The sequence below is a fragment of the Lissotriton vulgaris genome, chromosome 7 (assembly GCF_964263255.1).
Source record: "Lissotriton vulgaris chromosome 7, aLisVul1.2, whole genome shotgun sequence".
NCBI lineage: Eukaryota > Metazoa > Chordata > Amphibia > Caudata > Salamandridae > Lissotriton > Lissotriton vulgaris.
In genome coordinates this window covers 779,812,890-779,836,930 of record NC_141695.1, presented here as the reverse complement: position 1 = coordinate 779,836,930, position 24,041 = coordinate 779,812,890, and the positions used below count along the sequence as shown (strand labels likewise).

General features: G+C 46.8%; 1 protein-coding gene across 4 annotated transcripts in view; it reads right to left on the bottom strand.

The window, feature by feature from the left end:
* The window catches only part of CEP131 (centrosomal protein 131), a 448,463-nt gene that overhangs the window by 359,295 nt on the left and 65,127 nt on the right, over window positions 1–24,041 (bottom strand). For 3 of the 4 annotated variants that reach the window (XM_086931022.1, XM_086931025.1, XM_086931023.1), the window contains 6 exons: window positions 23,742–23,941; window positions 21,164–21,258; window positions 17,557–17,671; window positions 15,889–16,016; window positions 7,323–7,436; window positions 6,364–6,546 (listed from right to left, as the gene is read on the bottom strand). In XM_086931022.1, the coding sequence (XP_086787148.1) occupies window positions 6,364–6,546; window positions 7,323–7,436; window positions 15,889–16,016; window positions 17,557–17,671; window positions 21,164–21,258; window positions 23,742–23,915 (809 nt within the window). In that variant the 5' untranslated portion in view covers window positions 23,916–23,941. The remainder of the gene's footprint in view (window positions 1–6,363; window positions 6,547–7,322; window positions 7,437–15,888; window positions 16,017–17,556; window positions 17,672–21,163; window positions 21,259–23,741; window positions 23,942–24,041) is intronic. The other variant, XM_086931024.1, reaches the window with a different exon arrangement.

The following is a 24,041-nucleotide window of genomic DNA, read 5'->3' as shown; positions in this document are numbered from 1 at the left end:
GCGACGCCCTCTGGGTGCGTGAATCTGCTGCTAAGGAACCCTTTGAGATTGCTGCTGTTCTGGGCGCCCTGAGTGACCTGCGATCCTTTATGCGTGCAAACGCCCGGGACCTGGAGGACCGACTGGATGCTGCGGTGCCTGGGGAGCCCCCGCTTTGCTGTATTGCTCGTCATGCTCTGCCCGCCTTGCCACACCCTGTGCTCGACGGTGGTTGCCAGTCTCTCCTGACGTATGTGCAGGGACGGGAGACTCAGGACGCGATGGCTGCCGTGCTACCCATTCAGGATGTGCTGAGATGTGAGGCACTAGATCCTGTCCATCGGCTGGAGATTTCTTTTTGGACGCCTTGCTTTGTGCCTACCTCATGGCCCCCCGGTGGGTCCCCTTGCTCTATCATGGGACTGCTGCTATGGTCCTGGTCGGTCGACTTTCAGGTACTGCTGCTGTGTTTCCACCTTTACTGGGTAGCTTCTGACTGTTTGGCTTTACGTTGGGCAAACCTCTGTGAAGGGTTTTTGACTCGGTTATGGTCCTTACATCTGCGATTCCCGTCTAAGATGGCCGCTGCTCGACTGGACCTCATTGACTGGCTGGATCGACAGGGACAAGGCTGAGGCTGTCTTCACTTTCTCTATTGCGAACTGATGCTGACATTGTTGATGGTTAAACTGGACAGCTGGGGAGGTGAACGTTGTTACGGTGTCGGGTCGGGATCCGGGGAGGGGTGGCCGAGGGTGAATACGTTGATTGTTTGCTCATTTTAACTGGCCCTCCTCTGGCCTTCTGTGATTTCTTTTCCTTCTTTCCTCTTCTTCTGTATTTCGGGTACTCTTTTTGGGCGACAGACACACTGCTAGGGGGGGGGGGGTAGGCCGTAGCCTCTGCATGCGTGTTGGGTGGGGCGGGTGGGGGTGGGTCTTCTTTTGTTCGTTTTAGTTCCTATGGGCCTTATTTTTTCTTCTTCTTCTTCTACTCTTTTCTCTTCCTTTTTCTCTGGGTCATTGGGTGGATCGCTGTGCTGTGGGTAGTGGCTGCCGTATGTTGTAATGTGTGCTCATTATTTCTCCTGTCCTATTCATCTGCGGCCGATTGCTTAGCTGATACTGTTTGCTTAATGCCGATGCTGAAACTTGCCCACTTATGTCCTAGATGGTCTATTTTGCCTCTGATCCTTCTTTGTTTCTATTTTTTGGACATACAAAAAACTTTAAAATTAAACCTTCACTTCTCCTACTTCCCGGTGGCGCAAATATTTCCAGTGTAACTCAGTTTAATCATGCTTTGCGTTAATATGCTGCCGGGTCGCCCAATAGCTTGCTACTGTGACTCAAATGCTGCCGAGGCCGGCCGGATGGTTGTAGGCCCGTATTTGTTTGATTTAATTGTGCAATAAAGGTTTTCAAAAAATTAAAAAAAAAAAAAAAAATTATGTTCATATAGTCTGGTGGCAGGTTTAAGTAACCAAACTCTAAGACTTCAGGAGCCAGATCGCCAAATTCAGTTGGCTTGGTTCTGGGTGTCTTATTTCTCCATGGTTCTGTGTTAACAAGGAGGGCGTGAGCCGTAATTTTTTATGTGGAACCAGTGAGAGATCTAGTAGTGTGGTGAACCACGGCTGACGTGCCCATGTGGGAGCTACTAGAATTAGTTTCAAAGACTGTTGTCTGAGTTTGCGCACTACAGTGGAATGAGTGGGAGAGGCGGAAAAGCGTACGCAAATGTGCCTGACCAGTTCATCCATATCGCATTCCCCTCCAACCGTGGGTGTGGAAACCTGGCGGCGAAGGTTGGGCATTTTGCATTTTCATGGGTGGCAAACAGATCTATCTGTGGATGCCCCCACCTTTGGAAGAATGGTTGAAGAACTTGTGGATGTATCTCCCATTCGTGAATCTGTTGTGACTGTCGACTCAACAGATCTGCTATCTGATTGTGCTGGGACAGTTGCAGAGAGTGTGCCCCCCCTGTTTTTGTATATAATACATGGCTGTCATATTGTCCGTCCGGATTAAGACAGCTTTGTTTTGTACTTGTACTTGAAACGTTTTGAGTGCTAGGAAAATTGCTAGCAGCTCTAGATGGTTGATATGGAACTGTTTTTGTTGGTTGTTCCATTGGCCTGGTGTGGTATAATGCAAGAGATGGGGTCCCCATCCTGTGAGGGATGCGTCTGTCGTGAGCACTATCTGTGGAACAGGTTCTAGGAACGGCCGTCCCTTTCTCAAGTTTTTGGTGTTCCACCATTGCAGAGAGTGATATGTACGGCTGTCTACCAACACCAGGTCTGTGAGCTGACCTTGAGCCTGATTCCACTGCTGTGCTAGACCTTCTTGTAATGGGCGCATTTGCAGTCTTGCATGTGGAACTATGAAGATGCACGACGCCATCATGCCTATCAGTCTCATGAACACTCTGGCTTGGAGAGACTGTTGGTGTTGAAAAATGGAGACTAAGGTCTGAATGCTTTGTAACCTGGCTGGACTGGGATACGCTAGAGCTGTAGATGTGTCTATGGTAGCTCCTAAATACTGATGAACGTGCGAAGGCTCTAGGTGCGACTTGGTGTAGTTTATTGTAAACCCTAAGTCGTGCAATGTTTCAATTGTTTGCTTTCTGTGTTGGACACACTGGTTGAACGACTTCGCTTTTATGAGCCAATCGTCGAGGTATGGGAAGACATGTATCTGTTGTCTTCTGAGATTTGCTGCTACTACTGCTAAGCACTTTGTGAACACTCGTTGTGCTGTTGTGACCCCGAATGGAAGGACTTTGAACTGATAGTGCTGTCTTTGTATGACAAACCTTAGATACTTCCTGTGAGCAGGATGTATAGGAACATGAAAGTAGGCGTCCTATAGGTCTAGTGTTGAAAGAAAATCCCCCTGTTGTAGTAGTGGGAGTACTTGTTGTAGAGTGATCATGTGACAATGATCTGATTGTATGTAATGGTTGAGGGGCCTGAGGTCGAGAATTGGTCTTAGTGTCCCGTCCTTCTTGGGAATTAGGAAGTACGGGGAGTAAACTCCTGTTCCCCATTCCTCTAAAGGAACTACTTGAATAGCATCCTTTTGTAGAAGTGCTAGAACTTCCTGTTGAAGCAGAGTCATATGTTCTGTGGACATTGGACGCTGCCTGGTGGTATGTTTGGGGGGTTGCTGTGAGTTCTAGGCAGTAGCCATGTTGGATAATCTGTCTTACCCACCTGCCTGTTGTGATGGAATTCCAGACAGGTAGGAACTGTGATAATCTGTCCCCCACAGGAGTGGAATGCTGTAGGGGAAGCAGAGGGAAGTCACTGTTTGGGAGTGGAAGAGGAGCGGTTGTTGTTATTACCTCTACCTCTTCCCTTGTTATTATTTCCTCTTTATCCTCCTCTAAAGTAGCCTTTGTTAGAGGAGGTCTGTGTGTGCGTTTTAAAAGAGGATGTTGTATCTGTGCCGGTTTGCTTAGAGCCTCCTCTATAAAAGGAGCGGCGAAAAGAACTTCTAGTCTGTGTGGATTGTAATGCACCCATAGACTTAGCTGTGTCCATGTCTTTTTTCATCTTTTCTAGTGTGTGGTCTACTTCCGGCCAAAACAATTGTTTTTGATTGAAGGGCTGGTTCAAGATGGTAGTCTGTACCTCTGTTTTAAAACCTGAAATGCGTAACCACGCATGTCGTCTGAGTATAACACTAGTATTGATTGCTCTGGATGCTGTGTCAGCTACATCTAGTGCACATTTAATTGAGGCATTGGATATTAATTTGCCTTCTTGTATGAGCTCTGCTGCCTGATCTTTGTATTGATCTGGGAGGTGCTCCATTAGTTTTCCTAATTGGTCGTAGTGAGCCCTGCCATAACGTGAGAGTAGGGCTTGCGTATTTGCTATGCGCCATATGTTTGTTCCCTGCGCAGCAATCCGTTACCCTGACGCATCAATAACTTTAGATTCTTTGTCAGGCGGGGGCGTGTCACCAGAAGTCTGGGCATTGGCTCTTTTCCGTGCATTAGACACTACTAAAGAGTCTAGTGGCAGATGTCCCTTAATATAGACTGGATCAGATGGTGCTGGTCTATACTTCTTTTCTATTCTTGGATTTAATACCCTACATCGTACCGGGTCTTTAAATATTTCCGGAGCATGTTTAATGACTCCTTTGATCATGGGTAGTATTTGCGTTGACCTTCGTGACTGCTCAAATGTATCCAGTAAAAAATCCTCATCAATGGCATCAGAGTGCATTGAGACCACGTGGTAAAGGGCAGCTCGATTTCATAGATGATTAAACCCAATACTATCTTCTGGAGGGGAAGGTTTTGTTGGGTAGTACTGAGGATCAGGAATGTCGGGCACATTGTGTGGTGGGAAACTATATATATCGTCATCCTTAGGATATTCTGGATTGACATCTTCATCTAAAGGGTATGCATGTGGCTCTGGTACGTCATTCCCCCCACCTACATCATACTCCTCGTCAATGTGGTGTGATGATGCAGGAGATTGAACAGGAGAAACAGTAGGTTCAATATAAGGAGGGATAGGAGAGGAAGAATGTGAAGGAGAGGAAGGGTGCATTGGAGAAGTTGCACAATTCTTCTTTTTGGCAGGAACCACAGGTAGAAGTGGTGTGTCTGCTGGTCTCTTCTTGTAAGGAATTGCTTCCACATGTCCAGTTTTTGTATTGATATGGACTTTTCTTTGTTTAGGATCTGGTCTAAACAATTCTTCCTCCTCTACAATCTTCTTCGCGTCGATTTTTTCGGTCCCGATAGGAGTTGTTTTGTGTTTTGTGCTGTAGGAGGTGTTATCGGGTCCTGTGGCAAATTTTTTCGGTGCCGAAGGTGGTTTCGGCTTGGTAGGCTTGTTAGAGGGTTTAGGTGTCTCTGTATCAGGGCTTGGAGTCTTTGGTACAGAGGTTGAAGATTTTGGAGTGGAGACAGGTCTCGTTGGCTCTGCGGCGCCGGACTCTGGCTTTCCATCTTTATTTTTGGAACCGAAATTTTTCGGAGTCGAAGCTTTCGGACCCGGTACGGTCTTCATCTTCGGCACCGGTGCATCTTTTGGTTTGGGTGCCGAAAGATCTTTGTCTTTGGGCACCGAAGAGCGTTTTGGCTTCGGTGTCGAAGAGTCCTTCGGTGTCAAAGGATGTATGTGCTTCGGTGCCAATGGAGGAGGTGGAATTGGCACATGTGGTTTCGTCTGTGCCGAGGCAACGGAAGGTTTAGTCTTTTTCCTCGGAGCCGAGCCCAAAGGCTGAGGGGATATTTTGGTCTCGACTGGGCCCCATGGGGGGAGTGCTGACCATTGCCTTTGTCTTGGTAGTGTATGTTGTGCAGGGGCAAGAGTGCTCACGGGTTGCCGAGATGGAATCGAGTCGTCCGAGTCCTCTGCCCCCGATATGATCTGGAGATCAGGCGAGTCTTCCTCGGCGACGAGTGGAGCCTCGTCCTCGGAGATGTCTTCGAGTGGATCCTCGTCCTCAGAGACATCCTCTTCGACGATCTCCTCCTCTAAGATGGCCTCTGGTGCTGGCGCTGATCTCCTCATCTTTTGTCAACGGGCCCTCTGATCCCGAATGGTCTTCTTCGATCGGAAGGATGCACAAGCTGTGCAGGTCGACTCGTCGTGCTCCGGCGATAGACAGAGGTTGCAGACCTCGTGATGGTCGCTAGGAGGGAATTTTGCTCAACATACCGGGCATCTCTTGAATGGAGTTATGTTCATGAGGCGTAGGCCGTACGGCGCCGATAGGCCCAACGGCCCGCGTCGACGCACCGAAATGTAGCTGGTGATGTCGAAAAGTCTATTCGATGTCGAAAATGTTTGTATAAAATTTCACGCTTTGAAGTTGCTGAAAAAGTCTTTTCTAACAGGAGCGGAAAACTTTCATCCAAACCCAGTGGCGGAAAAAAACAATCTGAGGATGGAGTCGATGACCATGTGCAGTATTGTCCAAGGGAGGAGTCACCTATCTCGTGAATACAAAGACTTCTTCCAAGAAGACAACAACCTGCAATCATCCGAGCCCAACACCAGGTGGAGATCTATTGCAAAAGTGTACGATCTGCGGCTCATATGCCTCAAACACATGTTTTGTCCGCACTTTAAGAAAAGGATTTTCAGTGGGGGAAACAAGGGAGACTTGAGGTGCAAAGTCAGAGGAAAAAATACAACTGAAAAAATTAAGATACAAGGAGAGACAAACATAAAAGGGAGGAAGGTAACCATCCAGGTCAAAAGAAGCAGTGGGAAGATAAGCCCACACCAGGACTTAGAGAAAATTCAAAAGCAGTGTTGGAGAAGAATGGAGAGTTCAAAAGCAGTGTTGGAGAAGAATGGAGAGGTGTACAAGGAAGGTGGGTATTGGGTACTAGACTCACTGTTCTGCCTCCTCCTCTGACACTTCTGTCCTCTTGGGATGTCCTCCTACTCCACCAGTGACACTGCCACTGATGCTACTGCCGTTGTTCCGACTCACATTGTTGTGGCTGGAGAAGTTCTTCTGAGACCTTTTCAAGCTACTGCTCTCATTTTCTTCGTGTGTGGTTGCCTTGATGATATTGCTGTGTAAAAAAGAATGTTTTTCAATCCATCTACGTGCATGTCCCATTTGACATTTTCTATGGTCAATTACAGACAGCAGGCACTTACAGACAGTTACGTGCATTTCTTGAACACCTTAGACATATGGAATTCCTGAAAACATTGAATACATGGACCCAAAGTACCATTTATTTGTTGTACTGATTTCCTAGTATTGCTGGTTAAAACTTCCTCATAGAAACCTGAGGTGTGGAGGGTAGAGTGGGTCGTGAGCCAGAACACATGTATTTGGCGTGAAGAGCTGGGTATTTCCATGGGTTCAGCCTTTAATCAACACATTGGCTCACATAGTTGATCCACGTTGAGATAATATTGCTCATTTATACAGCATACACTGCAAACTGAATTGCCCTGACATTTGAATAAAGTGTATCATTACTCAAAGGTCCTAACTTCCTCCAATTAGGTGGAAAAGCTGGGTCCCTGACCGGTTTGGGATTCCAGACCTTCAAGTTGCACACAGCTCATACCAATCAGTGTTTTACCAGGGCTATCTTACCAGATATTTTCTTGGATGTAAACATATGGCAACTTTGAACATTTGAGAAACACCTGACCAACACTCTTTCAGGCACGTACACAACAAAAAGCCTAAGGCATTATTCAGGGGTGTCATTTCCTGGGTATGGAAATTCAACATAGTCTAAGGCTATACCTTGCACATCTGTGTTAGATCACAAGTAGATGGAGAACAACTGTAAGATGCCCTTCCTTCCCCCATCCTTTTAGTACATACTTTAGAGATGTGGCTTTTTGGTTGGAGCTCTTCGGTGTCAGGGCTTTTTCACTTGTGGAGTAGTTGTTGTGCAGCATGGTGGTGACGCAGTTCCCCACTGCACCCTTGTTGCTCCTGAAGAAGTAAAGATGCACAAAATTAGATAAGATTAATTCGTAGCACTGCTCTGCAGAATTCTCATCAGGCCATAGGTAACTTAGCCCACAAAAAACTCTTAGACCATTTGACTGCCACAGAATGCAGAATCCTGCTCAACTGTCCCAGACCAAAACTGTGGACATTACTATAATCCAACTGTTCGTAAGCCCTTTCAGTCTTTATGTAATAACAACTTTAATTTGCAATTTGGTAACCCTATAAATTAGAGAAATTACATGTTAGCATTATCCTGATCAATGTTGTTCATTTAATATACATTAAAAGGATGAAAGTTTAAGTTGGCCTTGCAGGGATCTGATCTTCTGGTCTGCAAGAGTCTCACTTTTTTTTTATTTATTTTTTTTAAGTTTTATATAGCGCTGGCTAGACCCGAAAGTATCAGAGCGCTTTACATGAGCATCGGATCATAGTAACAGGTTACATCGTTACAAAGATTACACAGTTCTTAGAGCATGGCAACATAGTTACTTGTAAGGTCGAGATAAACAATAAGCACAAATACGTAAGGGGAAAAGAAGGAAGGTGAGAGATTCAGGGGACGAGGGTTGGAGTAGAGGAAGTAGACAGATAATGAAGGCGGGAAAGAGGAGGGAAGGGTGAGAGACACAGCATAGGGAGAGGAGGGGAAGGGTGACGGAGACACAAACCGGTAGACGAGTCAAGGCAACGTCCAAAGTCCAGTAAGCTGCAATCCTAGGGGAAGTGGTATCCCTTCCCTATCACTATTGCGAGAGGCACCCTTTATGCAGTGGACTCTCTCAGAGGGGTCTCCGAAGCTCCAAGGCCTACATACTGGGTCCTTCCCCAAAAAGGGGAGAGGGAGTGCTTTGGCAAGGAGTGCCATACCATACCTCAAGTGTGAGTGGCTCCCTTGGCACAGTGGACTCACTCAGCGGGTTCGCTGAGACTCCAATGTGCTACAGTGCCTTAATGACTTTTCTGTATGGATTTGTACACATCATGGTAGAAGTAGTATTTCTCATCATGGCTCCAAACAGTGCTCTTGCAACCATCACGTAGTGTGGTCCATTTTACATAAAGAAGCAAAGTAAATAAAACTTATTTCCCACCCACAAGACAATGATAGGCTGAATAATGCATGCAACAATAAGTGGGCTGCAAACACAATTAAAGATTTTCAATACTGTACAGAGAGTAAAATTAGCAGGACAAGATATCTCTGGTTACAAGCCCAGAAGTGGCTAAATGGGTTCAGGGGTACCCTCTCCTGAATAATACATCAGATAGACCAATAGCTCTTCCTGTCTCAACCTCGTCTCTTTTAATGTAAATGATTTCCCTACCTCTATAGCAGCCCCTTCAACAGTCTGATGCTTAGGGTGACTTTCTCATTGCTTTAATGCCTGAACATACTTATCTAGTAACACTGGGTTCAGGCCCCCAACAGTAAGGCCAGGCCACTGACCTATATTTAAACTAACAAGACGCCAATACTGTATTTTTTATTCAAACACACTCAATGCCACCACGTGGAAGACTTCAACAAAATGGGCTAACGACTGCTAGTTCTGTCAGAGTTAATCGCTTTTTAATTTTTCTTATTTTACACCAAAGGACATTTTTCAAATTTGTTACCATTCATTTACATTTTAACAATTACAACATAAATATCATATAAAAACATACACATATACAAATTTCTCATTCAAATTGTCAATCTTTCACTCAACTTACAAACACTCAAAGACGTAGTCACACAACTCCCACAATCATACACACCATTCTGAATTGTCACTTGCTATATACAATACAAAATAAAGTTTTGAATTTTTGCATTTTCTCTTTGGAACAAAGCCATAGAATATTCAATAACAAAAGTTTTTGTCATTTGTGCTTAATTTAGGCTTAAATGTGACATTCTTATGGCTAGAAAATGGTCTACGCGTTTTGAACTCTCCTTGGTATGAGAGTTCTCTTCAGGACCAGAATCTTCTTTTTTAAATGGATTTAAGCCACCCAACGTGAAACAATCGGGGTTTCGTGTATGTGGATTGATGAGCCAGAATAGTTTTGAACCTCGTAGGACCAATCTAAGAAACTCGGCAAGTCTACACCACTTTAAATCGGCAGAGGGACCGGCATACTATATGGGCTTCTCCTTAATGATCAGGTTCTCGATCTCACGTAGCTGGCGCATACTTTTAGGACACAAGGTTTCAAATTTATGAACCTATAAGTGCCCGCTACACTTCTTTTCTTTTATTTGATGCCGCCTAGCCCTCTATTAAAAGGCAGTATAGGGCATAGTCGGTCATCTTTTAACTACAATATTTTTAAACACTGACACTGCACTACTTCACTACACTATCACGAAAACAAAAAAAACAGCTCTGCTGTAACACAGGCGTTGTAGCACACTGGGAGGACATTCGGTCTCCCCAGTGGGAACCCAATGATAAAGCATGTCACCAACTAGTGGTGAGTGAGGGTTCTTTTAAAGAAAAAAAGTTTTTTTCTTTTTCCTTTTTCTTCTTTGTTCTCACACACTTTTTTCACCTTCCTCCTAATTGGTGAAAAAGTTACTTAGCCCGATGGCAAAACAGAGCCCAAAAACAATCTGAAAATGGCATCCGTCATTGTGACTTCTAGCTTGTAACCATACCTATGATCAACACCCAAAACTTTTATGTAAACAGGATACCTTTTCAAACACAAGCACTAGATTGAGGATTAGTGCACAACAGTAGGAGATGTAATTCAGTGACAGCAACTCCAGGGGAAAAAGAGGAAAGACCCCTTGTGACACCCTCCAGGGGAGGCGAAGGCACACACAATCCTGGTGGCAGCCTTTGCACGACAGCTAACATATACTTGTGCGTTTAGTGGTACAGCTGTTACTCAGCAGTGACAGGGAATGTACTCAAGGGAGAGGAAAATTCTGCTTCCTGTTTCCTCCCCAAGCAGCTCCGACCAGTATATACCAGTGGAGAGGGTGTCACACATGATGGAAGGCTTGACATATGCTCCCTCACTCTGCAAGTGGGTGAATAGAGTAGATACAATATTCTCGTGGGGTCTCGGGGTATTCCTCAAGACCCCACAACAACATGCTAGCTGCGCTGTTAACTGTCAGAGAGGACATTACTGTGTAGATAATGACCCTTGGTCCTCTTTAGTTTTCACTTGCCTAACGCTTGGAGTCCTACCCATGGGGCCACTAGTACTACAATCACGCACCCGCTACCAGTGCCAGAGTCCGTACTGAAAATAGGTCACTACAATTGAGCATCCAACAACTCAAGCAGGTAGTGAGCCGACACACAGAGCATCAGCATCCCACATCTTGATAGAATACAGGTCCAAAGCATACCTGAGCAGTATCCTGCAAGCAAGGAACATGCAGGAGATGCCTACTCCGCTGCGAGGTGGAGAGCAGTCCTGAGAAATACCCCCCAGCCTCAGCCTAATTCATCTTTTATGGCTCCATAGTTTGAGAGGAACATCTTCAGGTTTTACGTCATGGTAACACATGCTAGCTATCGGTATTCTGAATAGCTCCCTGACCGCTCGCTGCTTCATGTTACTTAAAACAAGCGACACGGCAACAGAGCACTCTGTCCATACTTGGAGGGAGGGAAAGAATTTCCGGGCACACCTTGTAGTCAAAAACAATAGCGTTATTTCCTTGAAGAGTATTAATGCCTATTTACTTCCATTTCTCTTTCATCCAGTTTGCAAAAGACAGCCTTAATAATACTGTATGCGAAAACATAGAAAACAATCAAATTGTAATCTAAACACGAAAAGATGCATTCTTCATCAAAAGTATGCACACACAGCAAGCCAAACAAGAGGAAATTTCCCAGTGAACATACTTATTCAACTTCAGTTTGAGCCTTGAGTCTGAGATGGAAACTCTAAATAACGCGGAAGAGGCAGGCAGGAATTAGGAACTAACAGCCTGATTCATGAAAACCGAATTCTGCGAATTTTAAATTGCGATTGACAGCGAATCGCAATTTAGAATTCGGAGACCGGCATTCATCAAAATCAGCGAGAAAATAAAGCGATTCGCACGCGGCCGCAAAAAGCGATAGCGATTTTTAAAAATCGCAGAAAAATCGCTTTTTCCATCAAAATCTGTGTAGGAATTGCGATCGCAATTAGCGAGATCGCAAAAACGGGAAGTCGCATTTCAAGCACAGTGATGACATCACAACCAGGAAGCAGGCAGTTCCCACCCCCATTCAGAACAGTGAGGCTGATCTCGAGGCTGCATCTCACAGAGCTCCTTCCAGGACACCTCCAAACTTCCTAATCCTTCACTTTTGTGACTGCAGCAATGGCAGAGGATGCAGCACCAGGACCCAGTGACACCGGGCGCAAGCGGAAGCTCAAATTTTCTGAGCAGGAGTTGGAGCACCTGATAGACGGAGTGGTTGAAAACCACCCGAAACTATTTGGAAAGGACTCCAGGAGGCTGCCTGAGGCGGAGAAACGCCGACTCTGGCTGGGGATTGCTGCAAAAGTCAACGCTGTGAGCGTGACACACAGGTCGCTCGAGGAGCTGAAAAAGAGGTGGTACGACCAAGGAGACTGTGGCAGAGAGGCTGGGCGAGACCCTGGCTACTGGAGGTGGAGATCCTACAGTCCCTCCCAACACCCCCTTGGACACACTTGAGCGAGAGGCGTGCATAGGGGTCATCAATCTGGACTCATCCCGACCCACCCAAGACAGCCAAGGTAAGTGGCATGCGACTGCGACCCTGTCCCCTAACAATGGCCATGACCCTATAGCCTCCCATAATCATCCCAAGTCATGCAATCCATGCACATTAGGTCATGCCCAAAAGCATTGTGGGACATGTAGTCTGCCCACAATGTACAAAAACCCCAATTCAGCCAGACATGTCCCAAAGTACGCAATGCCACAGCCAGTCAGGGAATGTCAGCCAGCATGCATATAGCAACTGCACATGTGACAGATACATGCAATTAATCTACGTCCACTTCCCCTCACAGGTGGCGCTGACAACAACAGCAGCGACAGCGACAGGCTGCTCATACACGAGGCACCAGAGGACGCAGAGGAGGTACCAACAGCCACACATCCTGCACCATCAGGCGCTGCACCTATCCCCGCAGCCAGGGCACCACCATCTGCGCCAGCACCATCAGGCGCTGCACCTATCCCTGCTGCCAGGGAACCACCATCTGCGCCAGCACCATCAGGCGCTGCACCTATCCCCGCAGCCAGGGCACCACCATCTGCGCCAGCACCATCAGGCGCTGCACCATTGACAACCGCAACACCACCACCAGCGGGACCCTCTACATCTGGTGCTGCTAGTGCGGTGACAGTGCGCACACCCACTGTGGCCAGCCAGCACAGCAGGCATGGCAGGGATCGCCAGCAGAGCACAGCACGCAGTGGCAGGAGGGGGATGGCTGTGCGCGTGCCAGGCCTCAGCATAGAGCGTCGGATGCTGCGCATCCATCAATTGCAGGCACGACGGCAAGGGGCAATCCAACTCCAGCTCCACAACATTGGCCGCAATGTCGCAAATGTGTCGACAGGATAGAGCGCATGACAACTGCCATGGAGGCTAACACTGCGGCCCTCATCTCACAGCGCAACACCGCCCGCCGCCGCCACCGCCAGCTACTTACGCGGCTATCAGCCTACACGCGCTCAAACTATGTCATTGGGAATGCCAGCTCTCACGTCACTCCCTGGCTATGCAGCAGCAGATGATGCAATGCTGCGAGGATGTGGCACGAGTCTTGGAGCAGGTCACCAGTGCCATAATGGCACTACATCCTACTGGGCCAGCCAATGTTGGTGGGGGACGACACCAGTGAGGGCACCTCCAGTGTCAGCAGCCTGTCTGCCTCACAGGTTGGTGTGCTACGCTGCAGCACCAGGCCCACTGCAGGGTCACGTGCCGTCCCAGAGCAAGAGCCAGAGAGGCGATTGGGTGCCGCGCGCCGGAGGCGCACTTGACTTTACTGTACATTGGCAGGGACATGCTGATGATAGAAGCATGTCCTGTGTATTGTTTGGAGCAGTATGGCACAATACTGCTTGCATGTAAAGAATAGCAAAATTACATTATTATTGTGCCTTCAACAATAATATTTATTCTAGCATCATACATGGGCCTCCTGTCATTATTTCCATTGGCATGCAAGTGTGATTTTTTGGGTGAGGGGAGTGGGTGCACTAGAAACTGTTCATTGTGATGTGGTTGCGGCGTCTGTGTCCTTCAGCTGGGTTCTCCCCGCGTGCATGACGCACATGTGCAGGTGGCCGGTCGTCCCCTTCCGACTCACTGCCAGAGATCTCTACAGGTATCCGGCGCTTGGTAGCAATGTTGTGTAGTATTGCACACACAGCCACAATGCGGCAGCACACATTAGGACTGTAGTACATGGCCCCACCAGTCTTGTGCAGTATGCGGAATCTGCTCTTCAGTAGCCCAAATGTCCTCTCAATGTAATTCCGTGTGCGTATGTGTGCTACATTGTAGTGCTGTTGCTGTGGTGTAGCAGGGTTGAGGTATGGGGTGAGGAGGTATTCACGGAGGGCGTAGCCACTGTCACCTGAATGAGAGGAGCAGAGGGTGAGTGCCTGTGCAGCGCAGCTACTTCATCGCAGTGTAACATTGTGGGCCAAGTATACTTACCAAGTAGGTGTCCTTCACCAAAGTCTCCCCTGGCCAGTCGTGTGTGGAGGCCGCAGTGCCGGAATATGAAGGAGTCATGTGTACTCCCCGGGTACTGTGCCACTATGTCCGTGATGTATGTCTTAGCATTGCACACCATCTGGATGTTGAAGGAGTGGTAGGACTTGCGATTGCGGTACATGTACTACGTTGCAGCTGGTGGGCAGATGTGGATGTGGGTACAGTCAATGCATCCTATCACATGTGGGAAATGCGCAACATTGTAGAATTGATGCTTGGTCTCATCCAAATCCTGTTGGCTGGTGGGAAATTTGATGTGGTGGTGTAGCTGGGTCAGCATTGCGTCTAGGAAACTCCTTAGGCAGCGGGACATGGTGGGCTGGGATATCCCCCCAGCAGCCGCAACTAACCCCTGGAAGCTCCCAGAGGCCAGAAGGTGCAGGCTACACAATACCTGGACATGTGTGGGCACGGCATTGGTCCGCCTTGTTGGGTGCTGCATCAGGGGGTCAAGGTCCTGAATTAGCTTGACGATCATTGGCCCATTCAGGCGGAACTTTGCGTATATTTGCTCTCTGGTTTGGCCCAGCAGGGTGACCCGCTGGCGGAATATCCTCTCCTGGATTCTGCGTCTCCTCCGTGCTGCTCGCTGTAGCCTTCGCCGCCTGACCACCATGTAGAGTCCTGGCATTGTGAGACTCCTTATGCTGATGCTGCTTCTCCTTAAGTGTGTTTGGTCAGGCCTGCACCTGTTACTGATTGGGCAACGGATTTAAAAAAAATTTTTTACAATGGCTTTGATGGCTACCACCTGCTTTGGGTTGTCCTTAAATTGCGCCTCGCAAACAGCGATTTTGGGTTTTTTCGCTATATGCGATTTTTCATGATTACCGATTGCGATTGTATTGAGATTTCGCTATTTTATTCGCAGAATCCGTGGTTTCTCGCAAATTCCGATTCGCTAATGGTCTACTGCCGGGATTCTGCAAACCTTTTTGCGATTTCCCTATTTTCTTCTTGAATGCTGATTTTGTCAATTGCGCTCGCAATAGCATTTTCGCAGCTATTGCGCTCGCAATTTTGCTTCATGAATCAGGCTGATAGTTCATACATATCGGGATTTGCACATTTAAGAATAATCTCCCAAAGGGAAGTACTCCACAATCAAGTAAAGCAATGCTTTCACATTAGCTAATCACATATTATTCAACCATGTTCTCAACAGTCCATAAAGTTGAGGTGTAATTATCCATTTATATGAAACGTCCTATAAGGAAACTTAAATGCCTTTGAATAAAAAACATTATTCTTCATTTCTTCATATAAAAACAGACAATGGCAGCTGACTTGAGTTGATCATGGAGTGCATTCCCTGTGGCAGATGATTCTTATGTTTGAATTAGGGGTCGTGGGGCAGGCCGACCCTGGGGTTAAAACACCAAGTAGAGTAAAATTCCTTAATTTATACTTGTGGGAGAGAGTAGAACCATTTCTAACAAATTCCTAGGGATATTTATGTTTACACATTTAAGCCTCTTGTACGATACGGTGAATGGCTTAAATCGGGTATCTTTTGTCTATAAATCTGTGTGGTGGATAAAACACATTACCTTTTTGGGGAATCCCTACAACGAAATAAGGTGAAAACGCCTGGGAGAACTAAGTGTCAGTCCCTCTATATAATAATGAACAAGAACAACAACCAAGAAAGATGTGTCTAGCACAGGAGGTGATGCTTTTCCAATATCTGGCCCTCTCACCTGTTGTTGGCAGTGAAGTTCGGAGCCAGGGACAATGTGTGTTCTCTCCTCCTTAAGCCTGCTGGAGAATCAACACTGCTGCCACTGCGAGCACTGGCCGGGATAGGGAAAACTCTGGGTTGCTCATCCTGTGAATATCACAATGTTGTTGTTATTTTAGAAAATTCTGCCATTTCTATAGCATGCAATCTATAGAACAGGCCATTCTAATGAGCACGGACACCTGAATTATGGGCGGAGTGGCAAGCAAGTGTGCAAAAAAATAATACTAAAAGGAAATTACTAGTCTTACCAATGAGCTGCAAGGCCAGTAGGCGGTACACGAACTGTCACCTCTATCTTTCTTCTGTTCCTCTTCCTCCCTCTTGCAGTTTCTCCTCTGCTTATCATCAGTGCTTTGACAGAGCTTTATGCTCCAAGAGATCCTGAAGTAGTCCTATGTCATTAGCCATTGACTGTTGTCTAAGAAATCAGCTTGTTTAGGGCTAATATTGTTGTGCTCAGCTAGACACATGACTCCCAACACCATCAAACTGATAGTGTTAAACATTGTGCATAAGGATGGCAGAGGTAAGACCACAGCGTACTGCTTTTCTCTGACCACCCATGCCTATGTTGCTGGTCTCCTCCTAATCCGCTCAAATGAATGTGCCCTGCATCATAGTAATCACTATCACCATGTTTCTCCACACTTTCCATCACACAAATGGTGTTTTTCACCTATTCCAGTCTTCACGGTTCCTTGTCACAAAGTCCATCCCTTTCCCATCTTCCTCATGATGTCCCTGATCACCTCAGCCATGTTCCTAGTTATGATGTTCCTCTCTCTCCCATCCTTGCTTTGCTTCAACGAATGATGCAGCAATACCGGGGGATGCATAGTTTCATATTCAGGGGCAAAGAAAGGATTGTCTAACTGGCCAGATACAAATAACTCTCAAAATAGAGACTCCTGTGAAACACTTAACAAACCACTTGGAAACCTCCCTCACAGGAGCTAGAGAATAGAGATATAGCTAAGGAAATTAATTTTATGGTGCGAGTTTAAGACACCATTTTCCAAATTTTGCCAAGCAGGGGCTGCCCTGCCTCCCTGTGACTGACTATTAAGGCTTCCTCTAGAGACTGGATAGAATGGCCACCTCCCGCGTAACTGGACAGCAAGGGCCTCCAGAATGTACCTGATCAGTTGCATCTTCATCCCACAACTAGCCAGCAAGGACCCATCCCCATGACTGGCTCTACTGTGACAGTGCAACAAAGTTCCCTCTTTTCACCTAGCGAGCTGGGCCGTAAGGGCCGCCTAAGCCTGGCCGGCAAGAGTGTTCCTATGGGTGTCCCCTTTCAAATGGAGGATGAGAGCCTCCGGCCAGCTGGGTTATAAGAGGGATTAAAAAAAAAAAACGCCAGGCTAGGGAGGTGCTTCTGAAACTTGGGCAGAGAAGGGTTGTGAGTCTGCCCTTGAATTGCATTGCTCGGGGAGAAAGTAGAGAACAGCTCTGGTTTGTCACACTTGGTTTGCCTTGATAGAAGATCTCTATGCTAAAATGGGACACAGCTATGACAACTGTGTATAAATCAGTACCAGGAAATGCATTAAATGGGTCTGCTAATCTACACATCCTTTGCATGTACCCAGGAGAACTCCTGCACACACATTGCTCTTACCAGGATATTCCATGTCGTCTTTCTCTCTGGGGAGACCTTGCTCAGGCTGGCCAACTTTCTTCTTCCATTTGAGCTGCTGCCGAAGAGGGCAAGAAAATCCTCAGGTGGCTCAGTGCTACATGCAAAAGATAAATGTAAAAATATTGTTGCAGATCAACTCCTAGTGCTACCAACAAGGGATAAACACACACACCAAATACAGGCTTCCACGAGAAATTTCCACCATATTCTTGAAGGATGCTACTTTTGAAAAAAAAAAAAAGGGCCCAAGGACAAGTGCAGATTAAAAGTTGTTTAGGTCTTATCTCTGGACGAGATGCTGTGTATTGGCTAAACTGCCAGCAGAATGAAAAAAGCAGAGTTTCAACTGCATCAATCAAATCAATCAATCAGGGGTTTATAAACCGCACTACTCAACCGTGATGGTCTCAACTGGGGGTGGGGGAAGGCAGCTCTGGGTCAGTCGAAGAGCCAGGTCTTGACGTCCTTCCTGAATGTGTGCAGAGTCTGGAGCGTCTGATGTTCACTGGGAGCTTGTTCCAGGCCTTCGCTGCGATGTAGGAGAAAGCCCACCTGCCAGTTCTGCTTCTGCGGATGCGTGGGACCTCTGCCAAGGCAAGGTCGGCGGAGCGGAGGTTCTTCTTGGGTACGTGGAAGGATAGTCTCTCGTTGAGGTATTTGGGTCCGATGTTGTTGAGGGATTTGTAGGCGTGGATGAGGAGTTTGAAGGTGACCCTCTTTTTGACAGGGAGCCAGTGGAGGCTTTGTAGGTGCTGGGTCATGTGCTCGGGGCACGGTGTCCCGAGAACGAGTCTGGCTGCGGTGTTCTGGATGGTTTGGAGTTTGTGAAGAAGAGTTTTGTTGGTTCCGGTGTAGAGAACGTTGCCATAGTCCAGTCTGCTGCTGAGGAGTGCGTGGGAGACTGTCTTTCTGCAGTCGGGGGTGATCCATTTGAAGGTCTTGCGGAGGATACGGAGGCAATTAAAGCTAGTGGAGGCTACGGCGTTGATCTGATGGCTCATGGAGAGGGAGAAGTCCAGGATGATGCCGAGGTTCTGAGCGTGGTCTGTAGGGGTGGTTGGGCTTCAGAGGATGGAGGGCCATCAGGTTCTTGCCCCAGGCGGTGGTGCAGGGTCAGAGGATGAGTACCTCAGTTTTCTCGGACTGAAGCTTCAGGCAGCTGTCCTTCATCCAGGCTTCCACGTTCTTCATTCCTTCCTGGAAGCTTAGTCTGGCGTCTTCGGAGTTCTTTGTGAGGGTGAGGATGAGCCGAGTGTCGTCGGCGTAGGATACAATGTTTAGCCCCTGCTGTCTGACGATGGCGGCCAGGGGGGCCATGTAGACATTGAAGAGCGTGGGGCTGAGTGATCATTCCTTGGGTACTCCGCAGTTGATTTCCGTGGGTTTGAAGGGAGAGATTTGGACCCTCTAGGTTCTGTCGGAGAGGAAGTATTAGATCCAGTCGAGGGCAGCTCCTTGAATTCCCACGTTGGCTGCGAGCGTGCAGTGTGATAAGGTGTCGAATGCTGCGGAGAGGTCTAAAAGGATGAGAGCCGCGATGTGTCCTTGATACAGTAGCATGCGGATCTCGTCTGTAGCGACGAGGAGGGCGGTTTCGCAGCTGTGGTTGCTGTGGAATCCGGACTGGGAGGCATCCAGGATGGAGTTCTCTTCTATGAAGGCGGTCAGCTGGGTGTTTACTATTCTCTCAGTGACTTTGGCGGCGAAGGGGAGGAGAGAGATGGGCCGGTAGTTTTTCAGGTCTGGAGGGTCGGCCGGAGGTTTCTTGAGGAAGGGTTTTACTTCTGCCCGTTTCAAATCATCTGGGCAGATGCGTGATCGGAGGGAGGCGTTGATGGTTCTCCCTAGTTCGGGTTTGGTACCTCAAGTGATCATGGATGTATTACGGTCCCCGTTTGGAAGGAAGCGTGTAGACCTTCAGAGGGTTCACTATTATAAATTATTATAAACCTGACCTGTACATTTATATTTCTTACGGAACCTAGATTGGTCAATTAACGGTTTATCTATTAAAAACTGCAGCGCTCTCCAAACTAAATAGCAGCATACCTGATTTTCAGTCTAGGTAGCAGCATAGCTCATTCCCTAAGAATCTTTCCTGTTCTCTCTCTTCTACTCCCTTTCTCCCCTTTCTTATCTATCATTCCATTTCTCACCATATTGTGACTTTACTCTCCTTCCTCCTCCTTCCTATTCAACTACATGTTCCTTACTGTTTCTTGCTCTTTCCTTGCTACTTGTTCTCTGCTGTTCTACTATACTTCTCACCTTAAACACTCCAAATTCAACCTCCTTTATGCCTTTCCCTCTTGGTAGAGCTGCTCTGTTTTCAGTTGGTCCTGCACCAATGCTCTGGTTTGTTATTTAGTGATTTTATGTAATTCTGTATACTTTGTATTGTGAAGTCTTACTTCACTCAGTTTCACTTACAATGGCTGACACTCCTCGGTTCAGTCTGCTTCACACCTTCTTATAAATAAATATTAAAATTGAATACCTGCTCTCCGGGCAAGATAGTAGCCTGCCTGGGCTATTGAAAACATCCTCTTCGTCCTAGGTCACTGAGCTGGCTGATGCCTAAACTTTTTATCACACCACCAGGGCCAGAGTGGAAATGCAAACCGGCCGTATCAATTGAGTCGGGTCAGCTGCTAGGGTGGGTTGGTGCGCATGGAGAAAAAAAAACACTGCAGCTGTATTGCACTGACTCCAGTAACAAAAAAGGCCCCCAGGGGTCCAAAACCAGCCCTCACACTGGCTGCCCAATGGGGAAACGCCCGGTGCCCGCTACGGTCAGTCCAGCCCTGCACACCACCAAATCTCTAAGAAGTTCCTATGGTTCCTTAAACTACCTCAGATTGGCACTCCACTTACTATGCTCTCTACCATGTCTCTTTATGTGTAGGTATTTGTAACTAGTTCTTATTAAATCCCTGGCCCATGGATGGTCTGCAATAATGAGGCAGTGTAAGATGTTTACATGAACTTACAAGTCTCTGCAGCACCAAAACGGGTCCTGAATCAGAGTACAGAATCGTTGTACAGGCTAGATGTTGGATTAAAGTAAGCGACAAAACCTATAAAGTACAGTGTACTGAAGCCCAGTGCTCTCTTTACATTATGTTTACAGCTTTGTTAGACTCACTCTGTTAGCATGCCATGAACTATACTCAGTGCTTATTTTGAGCCAGCTGCAAGAGGAGCCCGCCAGCATTCATTTATGGGGGCCGGCACTTATTTTTCCTCATTCGACTTAACCCCAGACCAAAAGAAAGAAAATGGGGAAAGAAATAGGAAGAAAAAGATAGGGAAACAGTGACAAACTGAGGAAGCAGGGAGAAAAACAACATGTAAAAGTGAGATAGAGAGGCCCAGAGTGTCTTGGGGTGTATGAAAGAGCCATTAGGTAGAATCAAGAGTATTTAGCCATGGTATTTGGCATACCATCATTCTCCAGGGCCAGTTCTGCACTTATTCTTTTACAAATTTAGCACTGACTACTCGGGAGGTGATGTGAGGGGTATGGGAGAGGATCTGAGCTTCAGGGATGGGACAGAAATGACTTCTTTGGTTTCAACCCACTCACCTGAAGCTGCTGCTCATGGTGTGATTCACCTGTGTGGTGCTGTTTGATCGTCGCAAGTTGTTGATAGCAGGAGAACCACCCGAACCAGCATCCTCCTAAAAAAAAAAAAAAAAAAAAAAAAAAAGGAGGTACGGGATAAAAAGACTGTTTAGAAATATAGTCACATTGTATGAAGTCTGGACCCAGAGGACTTGGTGACACATCCAAGAGTCAGGAAGAGAGAGAGAGAGTAGGAGAACCCCTTCCCAACCAACCTACTCAAGAATCGGCAAAACACATTGAGCAAACAGTGACTTTTCTAGAAAGGTTTATGCAACATTGCATGCTAGCATCTGATCGGCCAACATAGGGAGAATGATCCAATTACCCATGAGGACAAATCAGGTATCTGTAAGGCTTTGGTGATGGCGACAGGATCTGTGGTTGAGAGAGAATATCATGATGGTTGTCCAGTGCATCCAGCATTTTATATTTCCATTAACCTTGGCCAATGGTTGCTTTTCAGGACTGTCCTACCATTACGGAGAAGATTGATTTAGTGACACTTTATACTTTTAAGGAATTAATACAATTATACTTAAAATGGTAAAATAATAGAATCTGGCCCCTCATGTACACAGAGAGAAAGGGGCACCAGAGCACCCTGCAGTGATTTTGCATAATAAAGCATAAACTGTAGACAGTTGCACTTCAGAACGGGGCTTTATTACATCACTTAGGGCCGTACCCCATTAAAAAGGGACGAGTATCCCTTCTGCTGTATCAATAATGCTATAAGTAATACTGCACTTGTAATACAGCAGATGGGATATCCTCCTTGATTGTGAGGGAGTATTCCATCCACAAAACTCTAAATAAGACCCTGATTTGACATTGGTCAAATGGTCTCGCCCCGAGTCAGAGAAGGAATGGTTATTCATGGACAGGGCACTGGAAGGAACGGCATTGGGGAAAGTCCCATTTCTGACCCGTAACACACAGCCTAGTGAACATGTATATCTCTTTGGCCACAAAGCCCACCTTGTTGGTCTGGGACACGGTTGCAACTCGAAGGGGTTTTACATCGCTTCCCTCCCACCCCACTTCAGAGGTGGGGAACAGAATCTTTACCCAAGGCTTGGTGATACTACGTTTGGGGTCTGGCAGCAGCCGGGAAAACGGTTTGCGGGACATTTGTTTGATTAGGAGGGCCCCATTCTGTTTGATACTCTGCGTGCTGAATTTTCAATACCAGAGGGAGAGAGACACCAGTACACCTAGATGCAGCCGGCAGTGAGAGATGCGGCACAACGACCGCTGACAATATTTGAGAGGTGGCTTTTGAATACTGACACAGATGGTGTCTAATCACTGAAGTTTATGGGGTGCTTAGGGATGGAGAGCTTGAGCCGAAATCCCCTGCACAACTCCAGTGGGGGCTGAATACAGATAGAAAACTATCCCCAGGCGAATAGCAGGACAACTACTACCAGGTGCAACACACAGCCTCTAATGCCTTAAGTATGGAGACAGTGACAAAAATCGTCACTTTTTGGTACTTAACTCCGGTATGTTTACATAGAGGGAACCCAGAATGTAGCGACAGGTGCTGTAGAAGTTGTGACTAGTGGAAGATGCTGGTACACATACTATGAGAATGCCCTAAACTGAAGCAGTTCTGGGATGAGATATTATCGGAAATCGACACACATTTTGACACTCAGTTACCCAGGTTCCCCTTCTACATAGTGCTGGGTCTTGCCAATCCGCTTACATTCCCACTCAAATCCAGACAGGAACAACACATAGCTTTGGTATTGGGGGCAGCACATCAATCCATACTGGCTCTCTGGGGGGCAGATAGAATGCAGTCTCAGCAGAACTGGCTACACCAAATATGGCACCCGCACAGGGGATGGAGAAGCTTTCACTGACATTGACACAACATGGGGACTCATACCAAGAGATTTAGCAGCCGCTCCTTAAAAGCTCCTCTCACAGGAGTTCACAGAGCTCACCTGTCCCAGGTATAAAAAATTCGTACACCTGAGTGCACTACCGGAGTGATCCTTTTGGGGCTCCTTCATGGGATCAGCCACAATGATCTACTTTTATTAGACATAGAGTCTGTTTGAGCTCCCGGAGGAGGCCGTGGGGTTGTGGGGACTTGTTAAATGAAAAGTTGCCAATGAGGCTCGTAGTTGATGTATGCCCGAGTTGATTTTGCATGACATATATATTGTCCGCGCTTCTTGTTCCAAGAATAAAAACAAATGTAAATATAAATAAGACCCTGAGACTTTGATGGGCAATATTAAAAAATTGAATGGAATCAGAAGTCATCATCTTAACAATGATTATTGCAGAGCAATTCACTATTCACTCTGAGATCATGAAGTTGCTGTGCTTTCCATTTCAAAGACTGATTATCATCTTTCTACAACTTAGATTTTTATCTAATGTGGACTGTGGATTTTCAAGAATATGAAACAGTGGCCAGCAACAGACATCTCTGTTGAGAAACAGACAAATCACAGTTCTACATATCTAGGCATCTGGTAGGTGGGACTCAGCCACAGCAGTCTTAGACTTCACTCACCAGGGTGTTCCTCTTGGCTTTATTGTCAGTGATGACCGAGACAGAGCGGGCGATGGGTTTCGCTGGCGAGGCGCTGCTGGGCCGTCTGGACACCGACAGCTGGGAGCCTGTGAGGCTGAGATCAATCCCATCTCCCCCACCTTGGAAGGAAGTACTGCTACGGGAACTTCGCATGGTGATGATGTAACTGCCAGAGAGACCTACAGCATGGCAAGAACAAGCAAACTGTGTTCATTAGCTCAACAAATATTAATATGATATGGATACCAAGCATTGTTTTTCTCTGCATTGTCAAAAACA